The sequence below is a fragment of the Chiloscyllium plagiosum genome, unplaced genomic scaffold (genome assembly GCF_037043375.1).
Source record: "Chiloscyllium plagiosum isolate Xiang-an unplaced genomic scaffold, Cpla_swu_hap1 HiC_scaffold_7, whole genome shotgun sequence".
In the NCBI taxonomy this organism is placed as follows: Eukaryota; Metazoa; Chordata; class Chondrichthyes; order Orectolobiformes; family Hemiscylliidae; genus Chiloscyllium; species Chiloscyllium plagiosum.
This window is the reverse complement of record NW_028270145.1, coordinates 50365429-50379196: the sequence shown is the minus strand read 5'-3', so window position 1 is coordinate 50379196 and position 13768 is coordinate 50365429. Positions and strand designations below refer to the sequence as shown.

General features: G+C 36.4%; 2 protein-coding genes across 2 annotated transcripts; both read left to right on the top strand.

Annotated features, from left to right (window-relative positions):
• Positions 1-1804: 1804 nt before the first annotated feature.
• On the top strand, positions 1805-3734 carry LOC122551528 (homeobox protein Hox-A13a-like). The gene is made up of 3 exons (XM_043693548.2): positions 1805-2330; positions 3103-3284; positions 3434-3734. Exons 1-3 carry the CDS (start codon positions 1805-1807, stop codon positions 3524-3526), a joined length of 801 nt encoding a protein of 266 aa, XP_043549483.2. The 3' UTR covers positions 3527-3734.
• Positions 3735-11532: 7798 nt separating this feature from the next.
• Positions 11533-12763, top strand: LOC122551526 (homeobox protein Hox-D13). The gene is made up of 2 exons (XM_043693543.2): positions 11533-12220; positions 12513-12763. Exons 1-2 carry the CDS (start codon positions 11533-11535, stop codon positions 12761-12763), a joined length of 939 nt encoding a protein of 312 aa, XP_043549478.1.
• The last annotated feature ends 1005 nt before the right edge of the window (positions 12764-13768 follow it).

The window sequence follows — 13768 nt, the reverse complement described above, 5'->3', positions numbered from 1 at the left end:
TTTCTTTACACAGCTCAGATGTTCGGACCATTTTTTTTTTGAGGAAACGCTCGTATAGATTTACAGAATACAGTACACTATGCCTGAGAAGAAAGATTTTTGAGATTGATGTTATTTCTTATTCATACTTCAGTTTGAGTCTTGTTTAATAATATTATCCGTAATCTACCAATCAAAGTGAATGAATGTTACAATAAATTAATTGTGAAGCGGTATTCTTTGAGTGGAGTTGAGATAAACAAGGATGAATGGACTCGGAATGAAATGCGTTCTCTCGAAATATCTGTCCTCTGGCGCCCTCATCCGTTTTCTTTGATTTTCACAGCCAGATGACTGCCACGATGGTTCAGTAAGTTAGTTTCTCTGAGATTTTGAAAATTCTGTACAGTAGATACCAACTAAAATTGAAACTTTATTATTTATGAGTTAGCTTTTGTATTAATCAGTTATTTTGTACAAACGTCACATGCAGATACTTCAAGAATAATACATTACGAGGTAAGTAAATGTATGTATTGAGATTTTTTTTTAAAATAAAACTAACCTCCGGAATTTTGCATTCCTATTTTATGAGAGAGAGAAGTTAGATACAAAGCTAATATTTTTTTTTTGGGGGGGGGGGGGAACATTGTCAGCCGACGTGTGCATGGGTGTTCTCAAATATTCATTATCAAGAACAAACGCGGAAAAATACTGGAATTTTTTAAACATTTATTTCATAGCTTTCAGTGTGGCGAAATTTCATTTCAATATTGAATTGAACGCAAAATCTGATTAGTGTTTCATTAGCGATAGGTTGGGAAATTGTAGGATTAAAGCAATTCTCGTTAACATTGGCATAATATTGATAAATGAAACTGAGCAAGAGTGTTAAACGTAATGCAAAAAAAAATTGCAATGGCATTCAACTGGAAAATTAGTTTTGTTTTTATCTAAATCCATGATCTACATCATTTATATTTTAATTAGCTTTAATACTTTTGAAGGGAAAGTTTGAAACTGTTCGCAAAGTCACGAAGCTAGTTAAAAGATGATATGTAGACAGATCGGACCACATTTCTGTATAGTTTACTTTACAGAGAGCTCAAGGGAGCTTTACAGCAATGGGCCAAATATTTGTTTGATCGTCTAAAGCAGGTAGAGCTAGGTGTAATTCTATTGCGGTAAGGGTTATAGCAGGCAATAAAATGCACTAAAATGCTTTTTGTCTGACGTAAGTTACAATGCCGTGAAAAAGGTTTTTTCCAGGTTACAGTGCACGGCTTTGCTAAATTGTTGCTCCATTCTGCTGCTTGGGTTCAAAACAAAATGCACGTTTATAAGTCAAGATACATTGCAATCAAATACTGTGAACAAGAATTACCGGGGAAAAGTCAGAGAATGAAAAACTGAAACAATAAGCCGAAACAAAATGATCATTAAACTCCACATTGACCTTGAGTCAAAGTACGATAACTACAGTACAAGTGTGTCATTCTGTAATGCAGCATTGTCCTTGACGTTTGCGCACAAAGTTTAATTTGCAAAGAGTCCACACTGCGTTTTATTTACCAACTGTAGCTGTGTTACAGCAATAAAAAGATCAGGTAGCTTGATCCAGGGTGTAGTTTGTGCACCTAATGGAGAGCTGGGTTTCATTTCTGGGAGGCAGACATCAAAGTGTTTGCTCAGTACTTGTCACGCTATCATTCTCAGCATTTAGAAGGGACAGGAGCTTAAACTTGCAAGTCAGGACAAAAATTTAACAAGAGGATTGTATTTGCAAGTGGCTGGAATGAACCCAATCATTCAGTTTAGTTATAAGATGGATTCGACTTCTCTGCGGTACGAACTGACGCTAGAGACATCTAGTGATAAAACAGGATTAAGGGAAGATGAAGTGCGACCTACAGAAATGGTGCCAGTATTTTCCACAAACTTTGGAACTTCTGCCTTATCCTCATCGCCTTTGAAAACGACTTCAAGTGGAAGACACCAAGATTTGTGTTCCGAAGACATTTCGACTTGTGGATCGCATGGAAGCGCAGGTCAGGAGATTGTCGCTATGTCACCTGGGGCAGTGCAAATCCCTGCAAACCAACTGCAAAATGACTGTCATATGTCTCCGTTTATTAGCTACCGGCACAACTTCTGTACCAGAGGTGAATACCCGACAAACCCCTCACTTTATCAGCATTGGCCACTAGAATATCCCCAAGTTGCACCTGTTCAAACGCAGGCAAATCCCAACAATCAGAGTACGCCTGCCTTTTACCATTCTCAATACTCTGGAACATCATTTGAAGCAGGAACACTCAATAATGCAATGCCCGGTGTCCCAAGGCCTTTAGGTCAGTCTGATAATACATTCTTATGCACGACATATCCATGATTGATTGATTAAGAATTGATTACGATTGATTAGATTGATTAAGAGTTGTAATGCGCTTTCTTTGATATCATGCAACAGGTGAGTTTTCTGGTTGTGTCTTACAGCAATGCCCAGGTGATTTGCATTTTAGTTTCGATATGAGCATGCTGGTTGATCAGTGAATGATGGGCAGTTTCATTTTACGTGCTATTTTAGCAAAAAACATTGTTTGCCATAGTTTGGGAAAGCTAAGATAGTTCGCTTTTCTTGAGGATGGTTATATGTTTTAAACGCATATTTAAAGCGAAAACTGATAATAGTTGGTGATTTTTATGTAATCGCTTCATATGTAGTTTTAATGAAACGTTTTAGAGATCACAATATGTATTTCGTATACAAAATGCATGCAACAAAACATTGCATATTTCAACTTATAAAAGTGAATAACATTTATCATAACATTTGGATTACAAAGAGGAGGGGAGGTGGGAACACACGTTTGTAAACAATTGCAACTAATTGCTATTTTGTCTATCAATTCTCGTCCCTCAACAATGATAATTTCTGAAGGATAAATTAACCAACATCGATTAAAATGAACGACAATCAACGAAACTGACAGCTGTTCAGTTAACACAGCGTTTGCGCAAATATGAACGCAACATAAATATATAAAATGCACATTTCTCGGAATTTCACTGATTGTGTTCCTAATGACTTAACCTACTGATAGGATATTTATGTTCCTTCAGCATTGGGACTAGCATCGCACTGGTCAACATCGCAGAATCCTACACACAGACAAAGAAAGAAGCGAATCCCCTACAGCAAACAACAAATCGCTGAACTGGAAAGGGCTTTTGAAAACAATCGATTCCTCACCCCTGAGGTCCGATTAAACATCTCTTTTAGGTTAGGTTTAACAGAAAGACAGGTAAGAGGCGTTCGTTCCACTTTCTACGCAAGAAAATATTAAGTACCTGTCCCTCTTCATTGTCAACAGGTGGGCTCATTGTATTTCACTAAACATTAAACCAAGTCCGCTTTTATTAGTCACGTATACAAAGAATCTGTATTTTTCAGGTGAAGACATGGTTCCAAAACCAGCGACAGAAAGAGAAAAGACTTCTTCGTGTGCAGCAGCAATTGATAAAGCCAAGTTGTCCTGGACTGTGAAATATAATAACTTTCCTCATTTGGACAATTGCTTTTTAAGAGTCACGAGAACGTGCATACCGATTTACAATAGCAAAGTCGCCTCTCTTTAATTATACAGCCACAGAAGATTATTGGGCCTTTTCGTTTTTAATTATTTTGAAGTTGGAATAGCTCATTAGTCTTTATCTTGCATTACGAGAAGCTCCAATTTGATGTGCTAAACGCAATAAAGAATGTTGATTCCACTAAAGTTGGTGAACAAGAAATATTGATATTAAATGGAATATTTAACTTGATTTTCCAAAAGGCTAAGTACTCGTTTACCATTCATTACATGTGTGAGTAAATATAATTGGACACAAATTAAAGTCTATCTGTGATGTTTAAAGAATAATAACATATTATAGGTTGCAAAATAAATTGTTTCGTGAATAGTATACACAGCTGTTCGGGTTTGAAATGATTGGAACACATAATTATTCAAAGTAAGGGCGTGCTATAGTTGAGGAGAAAGTGAGGTCTGCAGATGCTGGAGATCAAAGTTGAAACTTTATTGTTGGAACAGCACAGCAGGTCAGGCAGCATCCAGGGAACAGGAGATTCGACGTTTCGGGCACAGGCCCTTCTTCAGTGCTATAGTTGAATACATTTCTCAAATGTATGAAGTCTTTACTTGCACAAAATTGAATTCAAATGTGCATTCGCAGTATTTTATTACCTTTCTTCAGAACAAATCGTTATTAATTCGCAAATTTTAGTCAAACAATAGCTGGAAAATGTTAAACTTTATTGATTTGAGACAGTGTTGTGCTGATTTAAAACTTCAAAGCTGTGATATTCAAAATAACTTCTATATTTGCATATAGATCATGCAGTTTCTTCCACACTTCATTGTGTACCTGCTCTGCTCCTCTTGTAGGCGGTTTTAAACATTATTCAGTTCAATAGTTATGCAATTCCCTGGATTTTCTAAAATAAAAACAACACAAGCTGACGTTTCATTGCGGGGTTCAGCTCAGGGCAATGCGGTAGTTTTGCTATGGAAAACGTAGCTCACGAGAATGAAATAGCTCCTGAATGTTGTACATGAAATACTGCAGCAAGTTATAATGGAACAAAATGCATTATGTTTTGTACGGGCAACTAGAACATTGGTCAGCCATGTTGCTCAAGTGCAAAATATAAACATCTGTGGACTCGTTGGGCTGAATGGTCTGTTTCCGCACGGTAGGGATTCTATGGATTCTATATTCTAACATCAAATTTATTCTCAATTGCCTCTGCATATTCATCTGTCCAATATATGTTCATTTAAAAAATATAATTGCTGCTTGTGGTCTTGGAATAAACACTGAAGGAGAAAAGAAACTTGGTTCTCGTTAACTCGTATCCATTGGCACCCACCCGTCTGATACTGTGATTTTATCTAGTTATAAAAGTCATTTGTTAAAGTTACGTTTCTGAAATTGGAAAGTGCGAAATGAAGTGCTAGCTTTTGTCCATTGTCCATATAAGCAACTTAAAGAGACAGTTACAGGTGTCTGAAAGATAAAGAAAGCATCAAACGCAGACCTGAGATTCTCCACGATAGGAAATGAAATCATGTTGCCAGCATATTTCTGGGTAGAAATTCCCCAAATGATTTGGAAAGTTATAAAAAATAAACATATTATCAGTAAATTTCTGTTAAAATTTCTAGGAAGTGTCAAGGATTATATGGCAATATCTGCTCTACATGTCCAAATATCTTCTTTTAAATGTAGCAAACTTCATATAAATTTGAACGATTTTCAGTAAATAATTATTTACAATTAAAGTAGAGGAATAGTCATTTCTTAGATATTAGGTTCTCAAGTGCATGACTGAATGCGAAAAGCCAGGATTAATATAGTGCGATATCAGGTCCTAAAAATTGGTAACATGCAATGAATGTCAACAACAGCTAATTTGGGGATAGCAAGATCCTACAGAATGCAAATAAATAAATGGTCAGCTAATCGATATTTGTGGCTGTTGGTTGAGGAGGGAACGATGACGAGAACACCTAGCGACAAGTACAATAAAGATCCGCAGATGATGGAAATCTGAAACAAAAACAGAATGTCCTACAGAAACTCTGAGGGTCTGTCAATAGCTATGACAAGAACACCACAGTTAACGTTTCGAGCCCAGTGATCCTTTATCAGAACTAAAGGTAGCACTGCGTTTGACTCTTTAGATGCTGCAGGACGTGCTGAGTTTCTCCAGCAACTTCTGTTCTTTGTTCGTGAAATATTTGCTTTATTCAAATAGTACATTATTTTCTTATTTTAAGTCTCTTGATTACAATTATTTGGAGGACCACAATTGAAACAGAAATCGTTCAGTCATTCATCAACAACATATGAGATATAAATTCCCGTAATAAATAATTAATCCCATTATATGCTGCACCACTGTCATACGTGCAGAAACAGACTTTTCGGTCCAACCAGTTTTTGCCGAACATAATCCCAAACTAAAGTAGTCCCACCTGCCTGATCCTGGTCCATATCCCTCTAAGCATTTCTTATTCATGTAGTCGTAATAAATCTCGGAGAAATAACAATTGAAGATTATATATTAAAGATCTTACCTCTGTGGTCTTTTTCTGTCAACTTTTCCGTTATAAATCACAATGTCGACCTCTATAATAGAAAATGCCACTGTAAACTGGCCGTATCGGAATCATTCTTTCCCCAGTTGGACAGAGAGCGCCACCATTGGTAGAAAGTGGAGATGGTAGCGTGACAAATTGATGCCTTTCGTTTACATTACTAACGAATAGATGAGAATTTTAAAATTAGTAACCTTCAAAGGAAAACTGAACACGATGCCTGTCCATGTTATCCGCTGTCCGTTAATGACATTGTTCTTGATGACTTCATTCGTTCTAGACTCCTGCTGTACAACAAGGATTATAACTTTATTCAGAAGTGCATATATTTTTGCTATATTTTGTACACCAGCATTGTTTATTGTGGTAAAATTGCCATTCCAAGTCGTGAATGATTTAACAGATGCAGAAACAGAAAACAAATGTGTTTTCACATTTAGGTAAAGGTTTAAATAAAAAGGACCTCAGAATGGTGACAATTAATTTCACAAGCCAAGCAGTCGAATTCGTTTATTTTCTACATCATCTTGAATGAAGCAGAGCAGTGAGCTGAGAGTCTCATGAATGCCTTCTTTTATATTGCTGTTCAGGTCATGCTGCCTGCTTTTTGCTTGACAAAATTCTGGAATTTGCTGGAATGCATTGTAGTAGCATAATTGCGTAACAGCATTTATTCACTAGCAGACGTGTACATTTTGCATTCGAACTGCATTTGAATCCAAATATTGTATCAGCAAACCGCTCCAGCCATTGATAGATTGTAGCCTTGAAAGTGAACTTCCTCTTATGTGGAATAGACTTGCGTCAATGCAGATAAATTGATTTCATCAAGAATACCAAGGAAATTTGCACCTATTGTCTGTCTCGAATAAATATTTTTTGCATTCTTATCGAAGAGCTGAATCGGAAGCTAGCAAAGTTTTGGAATATTTTTTACGTGTTGAAGTTTACCACTGCTTGTTGCTGTTTGTAATCTCAGTCCTCTTTCCTGGAGACAATGTGACATTCTTTTGCGTTTCTTACTGAAAGGAAAGTAACGCTATTTTAAGAACTGGTATAGCAACTGGTTATGAATGAAATACATGTTTTATTTATAAATATTGTTATGTTCTATTCATTATGAGGGACTGTAAAAATGCTAAAGTATATGTAATGCGTTCACAACAAGTTACCCAGGAACGTGAAATCTCTGTATAGTGTTGCAATGCAGCTTTCAACGCAATAAATTATTCTTAAAGAGTTCCAATTGGAACATAACGCTGAAAAGTGAGGTAGGAGACATTCACAACATCAAGTGATTAATTGGTTGCTAACAATGTCAGATGAAAGTATATTTCGTTCCCCTCTTAACTGCTGACAGGTTAAATCCATGTTACTTGTAGGTGCCTTTTACGTGCAGGGTGGAATAGCTCGGGATATTTGAAATATCACTTGTAAATTTCGATCTAGTTTTTGCAAGTATCTACAATTTATTTTCAAATATGGTAAGTAATGTGTTTGGTTGGAACTTGGACAGATGGGGTTTTACAGCATTTTTTTTCTCCTGGTAACAAAACAATTATAGCGAGCACTGGTTGGCATGTAATCTGCTTTTATTCGTGTAGTGTATTAATATCGGTCATTGTGTTGGAAAAATGTGTAATCAAATGGGGTCATACGAGCTGTAATATAGTCAGTCTCAATACAGTGAATGCTCTCACCTGGATATATATTTAATCAAATGATTTATCTAAAACGAAACACATGCATCTATTGTCAATAACTGTTTTGGTGTACTGATTTGGAGATGCCGGTGTTGGACTGGGGTGTACAAAGTTAAAAATCCACAACATCAGGTTATATAGTCCAACAGCATGAGCTTCCAATTAAACCTGTTGGACTATAACCTAGCGTTGTGTGATTTTTAACTTTGTTTTGGATTAAGTTATTTGAATTAAACAATTCCGAATTGTGAACATACATGTGTAGGAGTTTCATCGGGATGCTTTAGCAGCTTGAGTGGCCGACAAGTCTGCAAATTCATGCTGCAGATTATCCAATACTGGTCGCGTTTTCGAAAAGCTTCTAGTTATAATTAGAAAACAAAATATAATCGAAAATTATTTTGATGCTGTTGTTAAATATTGACGATTGTTAAACTTTGGCAAGTATAAAAATGGATTACGCTTTTAATCGGATAAGGCTTTCAATCGAAATTGCTACGTCTGCTACAGAGTTGCTTGTCACTTTATCAGAGAAACGTCAGAATGTCATCCTACAAATAACCGATGCTATTTTCAATAATTCAGATACCAATTTGAAAATACCAGGCAGAAAGTGCATGAACAAGAGAATTAAGGTCAACTGTAAGAAAGAAAGCAGAATAAAGGATTTTTTTTTAATGTTGCGGGAAATACCCAAATTCAGCAAGCGAATGAGAACTTAATGTTAAACTTCGCTGAGAATAAAGGACAATTGCTGTGAATCAAAATAACAAATAAATCCCTCTTTTTTTCAAAATAGAAATAGTCTAAACTTTCAATTTTATAAGCTAAGTCATATCAGTATATAAAAATAAATAACTTTGAAAAACAACAGCTTTTACTGTTGCCATTTTTAAATAAAGTCCGGCATGTCAATGCTTAAATTTACATTAATTGGGTCCCTGTTTTTGATGTGTTCTGCGGTGTTAGCGACAATGACCAAGTTACATTTCTTGCCCATCTCTCACTGCCTCACAAACTGTTTTGGGGTTTTCTACATTAGCTATAATGAATTTACAATTGCATTTGTAAAGCGGTTTCAGTTAGAAATTTAACAATTCAAATAGAAATTTTCGAAATTCAATTCATTTCTAAATTTAATATTACCACAAGCACTGGTGACATTGAAAAATGATCAACACAATTTAGCAATAGGAAGCGATTTTGCAAAGTTATGTTACAATTCACAGCTAGCTTCAATCTTTGAAATCTTCGCATAAGTCCAACAGAACTATTGAGTTGCTTTAAGCCGCTGTTTACCAGCTTATTTCTCTTCCCCTCCCTCCCTCTCTCTCCACCTTGACCTTGGACTTCATCTACTTCCGGAAAGAACCCCTTTGTCTGCATACCAGTGATGCGACCAACTTGAGACAGCGGCATACTTTTAATTCAGAATCTGTATTTGGTCGGAGTTCTAAATAAAAGTAGTCACTCGAAATATGACGTTAGCACGATTTTTTTCTTTGTCATTAAAAGTAGAAGTAGTTCAATTGTTATTTGTTTTCCTGAGAATATCTAGCATCCGCATGTTCCTAAACGTGCTGTGCTCATTCAACTCATATAGTCGAGTACAAAGATAAGCATTGAATTTGCTGTTTTGAAACACTTTTTTCTTCACGCTATCAATTAAAAAGCCGCTCTAACTGCTTCATTAAATACAGACCAATTTAGTTCAAAATGTACGGGTTCATTAATCTATCCATATTAGGGACGCTCGTAGATAGAATTCGACGTGTCTCTATGAAATAACGCCCAATGTCCCTTTGACGTGCTCAAAAAAATTAAGACAAGATTGAAAATGTCTTATATTAATATAACAACACTGAACTTTATTCGCGCACAGAATGATGTTTTTTTAATTATTTAGCGTTTTCAGTTATTGAGTGTCGAATACATTCTGATAAGTTTCTCCAAGTGTCAATATCGCTAACACATTTACGTATCCGGGAACTGCAAGCTCGGGAAGGTACCGACAATGAAAGAGTAAGATGGAGCTTCATTTTTCCACAATATCCGTCAATGCAAACCAAGTTACAGTATCTAACCACTTTTCATTATCCGTTTAACATTGAAAAATATGACTGCGGTTGTTGTTATCACAGCTAATGGCAGTGTATTACTTATGTCTAAAAAATCTCCCCTAAATGAAATTCTTTCGTTTTAATTAATCGGAAATTGCTATACAATATTTGTAGCGTATTAATTACGAGTTGCTTATTCTAAGGTAAGTTACAAAGTATTGTTTGATTTCTCTCACAAAAGGTGGCTTTACCAAATTTGAGAATGCGGGTATGGAAAATTAATGTTGATGGTTGAAGAAATACCTTTCCACATCATAAGTTATTGCTAAAGTAGACCTGACTGATCAAAATATGCCCTGTTTCCTACAGCGGGATTACATCAGCGAATATTTGTTTTCATATCATCGGGCCCTTTAGTTAATTCAATCATGCATTCTAATTATGCTGGAATTTACCCTCAAAGTACAAAATCTTCATATTTTACATAATTAAAGCAGGGCATAAAGAAAAGAAAAGGGCATTTCCTTTTTGTTGAAGGCGATCCCTTTCCAGAAATTAGATTTGTTTGATCTGTAGACGCGAATACTGCCACAGGTTTGTAGCAATTGAGAATAATGTAAATTGGTTTATGCGAAATGCAAACTACTGGCAATATGTGAACATCTTATGCTGAAGAGGCAATGGGATAACATACAATTAGGTTATTGCATGGAATAAAGTATAAAGCATGGAATATTGCATGAAGTATCAGACATCTGCAATATCCATAGCATGGAAACACATCAGTTGAAATTGAGGAATATCCTAAAGAAAATAGCCTTCATTTTAATAGATCGAATGTCTGAGCAAAAATAAAACATAGATCAGAAATATCTTCCCCGAATTTTCGAAAACTTAGCTAATATAAAATTCAAGGGGAAATCCGTATACGTCTGACCGTTTCATGAATTGGTGAAACAAGTAGTGATTCTTCCAATCTATTTCACAGTTGTGTGTAGAAGAGCGCAAACTGCAGTTTACAACAACGAATGGTTTATATGTTATCCTGAGCGATACATTTTTTACTAAACAGGTTGATGCCGATTTTATTCGTCACAATATGCAAACCTTCAAAAATTTCTACCAGTGTGTTTTTAAAATTAATTTCGTGTCAATGTGAAATTGTTATTTTGTAAAAGAAGTCTAAGCTTTATTTGAAGTGGAATTATTCGAAAAAGAATTCAATGGAATAGAAAAATCTACTCAAAGAGAATAATGTAGGCCGTACGTATGATGTGTTTATCCTACAGACTGTATTGTGCAAGATACCAAGAATATCAATTTCAGTGAAACACATCGTAAGGGTACTGCCGTGGAAAACACCGTCGCGTTTTCTAACTTCAATATTCAGCGGCTCCTGCAGTCAATTATGTTGAATGAATTAAGGAAAAATTAAAGTGTTTGAACATTGGGAAAGAAATGCAATGCCAGTTGAAGCTAGCTTCAGTCGCTGCGTGTCACGTGATCAGTGTCGACCTATCAGATTTCAGTTGGTCAGTGCACACACTAATCAGTGAAAATAAGCACCTCTTCTCACTGCCGAGGCTGCTTCTCTAAAGCAGTACTTAGTTTGCAGTGGGTCGTGATATGACAGCTTCTTTTCTTTCAGCCCCTTGGAGGACTGATACAATCAGGTACCTACACAACAGAAATAACACCACTAACTCGGAAATGGAAGGATTGGGAGGGAACGTCCCTTCTAATCAATGCAGGAATTTTCTGTCTCCCTCTGCATTTGGAGCTCATCATAATTCGTTATCTTCGGGTCCCGCTTACTCCGTCGGAGATCGAACGCATTCTGTCATTTCTGAATCTGCCAAGCAGTGCAGCCCCTGCCCAGCTCCCACAAGCCCTCCCAATCCAGCGATAAGTTACGGCTATCATTTTGGAAGCAGCTACTACAGTTGTCGAAATGTTGGCATTCAGCAAACTGGACTGAAATCCGGTGCCCATGCATCTCTGGCCGGTTATCCAGTGGACAAATACATGGACGTTTCGGGTTTGACTAACACGCCTGTCCCCACTGACGAGGTGTCATCCAGGGCAAAAGAATTTGCATTTTATCAGAGCTACCCCAATCCCTACCAACGGGTCTCTGGTTATTTGGACGTTCCAGTAGTCCCTACAATAAGCGGGCACGGAGAGCCAAGGCATGAAGCCTTAATTTCCATGGAGGGCTACCAGCCTTGGACATTTGCTAATGGCTGGAATGGTCAAGTATATTGTCCGAAAGATCAGACACAGACTCCACATTTCTGGAAATCTCCTCTGCCAGGTATTATGAAATGATTTTCACCGAAAAGAGTTGCTTTTTTTTAATGTATAAAATCACAAATTAACTAGTTGTTTAATTTGCTATATTTCAAAAGCTTAATACCTGAAAACACACACTAACCATGGGTTTGAAAAACGTTGAACTGAATTGACCATATGCCTAAAATTATGCTTAAAAGATGAAAAGATTGCGTGGTAATGCATTTTTTCCCAAAAACGCGTTAAACTGGTGCTGTTTGAAGTTGATGTTCTTATCAATTACATTTCCCCCCCACCCCCCACCCCTTCCCCAGGAGACGTGATGCACAATCAGACTGACATAAACATTTACAGACGAGGGAGGAAGAAAAGGGTTCCTTATACGAAAACTCAGCTCAAAGAACTGGAGCGAGAATACGCCACAAACAAATTCATAACTAAGGAAAAAAGACGAAGGATATCCACTGCCACCAATCTTACCGAAAGACAAGTCACCATCTGGTTTCAGAACAGAAGAGTCAAGGAGAAGAAAGTGGTTTCTAAAGTCAAAGAAAATATACCTTGATACCGCAGATATCAGGAACCGTGCTGGCGTATTGTGAATTACATGTGATGGTCTTCTCTTCAGAAAAGGAAACGAACTGAATGTGGAAGATTTTCGAGCCACAGCTTCGGATTTATAAACAAATCGTAAAATAACAATTTCCACAAAATGTTGTGCAAAACTTGCTAAAATACTTGATCTGACTTCATCACCACTTTCAAAGAAATAAGGCACTCTTCAGTATGTGAAAAGTCCCACATTCGAATACTTGTCTTGTGTTACCGTGCTGGATTATTTTCACGAGTGGCATTGCACATGCTGTCGCAAATAAATGCTTAGTTCAGTCTTAAGTCATATTTTCGAGGGTTCAGCTAAATTGCTGATGTTTGCAACACCCAGATAAAATGGCGACTACAACTGATTATACAATCAAACATAAAAATTGACATTAAGTGAAAAGTATTTATGACTTTCTTAATGCAAAGCATTTTTATTTAACATTTAGGTTTTCAGTCATGCTTTGCAAGGTGGCTGAGTTGCGAGTGGATTCAAATGCTAACAATATATATTAGCAACGAATCCATTCCGTTGTGAATAATTGAAAATATACTGCTAGGATACCATTTTAAATCTGTGCCAGGTAGAAATTGATTATAAATGAGATAGTTACAGATTAACTGCGGTACAATCTCGTAAGATATTTTATCATATTAATCGGCAGCGAACTTACAATCATTTTCATAATAAATTATTTAGCTTAGAAAGAACGTTCTGTTTACTCACTGCAGAAGGTTCTGTAGTAACATGTTGTCCTAAACAAATGTAAGCGTTAATCATAAATTCAATCTCAAACGAAATGCTTGTCAAAGTTAAGATGTCCTTAAAAGTTATGTTAAAGTATGAAAAGCTATGTTTCTGCATATAAGTCTTCTGTTCATTTCAAACTGTTATTTTCGAAAGAAGTGCTAATATATTTGAAAGCCCCATGATAGTTTTGAATGCGGTGCCTTTAATTGAAACTTTTAC

Coding starts and splice junctions, on each gene's coding strand:
- LOC122551528 (XM_043693548.2), top strand. CDS start 1,805: ATGGATTCGACTTCTCTGCGGTACGAACTGACGCTAGAGACATCTAGT. Junction 2,331..3,102: donor CGGTGTCCCAAGGCCTTTAG/GTCAGTCTGATA, acceptor ATGTTCCTTCAG/CATTGGGACTAGCATCGCAC. Junction 3,285..3,433: donor TAGGTTTAACAGAAAGACAG/GTAAGAGGCGTT, acceptor TGTATTTTTCAG/GTGAAGACATGGTTCCAAAA.
- LOC122551526 (XM_043693543.2), top strand. CDS start 11,533: ATGACAGCTTCTTTTCTTTCAGCCCCTTGGAGGACTGATACAATCAGG. Junction 12,221..12,512: donor CTGGAAATCTCCTCTGCCAG/GTATTATGAAAT, acceptor CCCCTTCCCCAG/GAGACGTGATGCACAATCAG.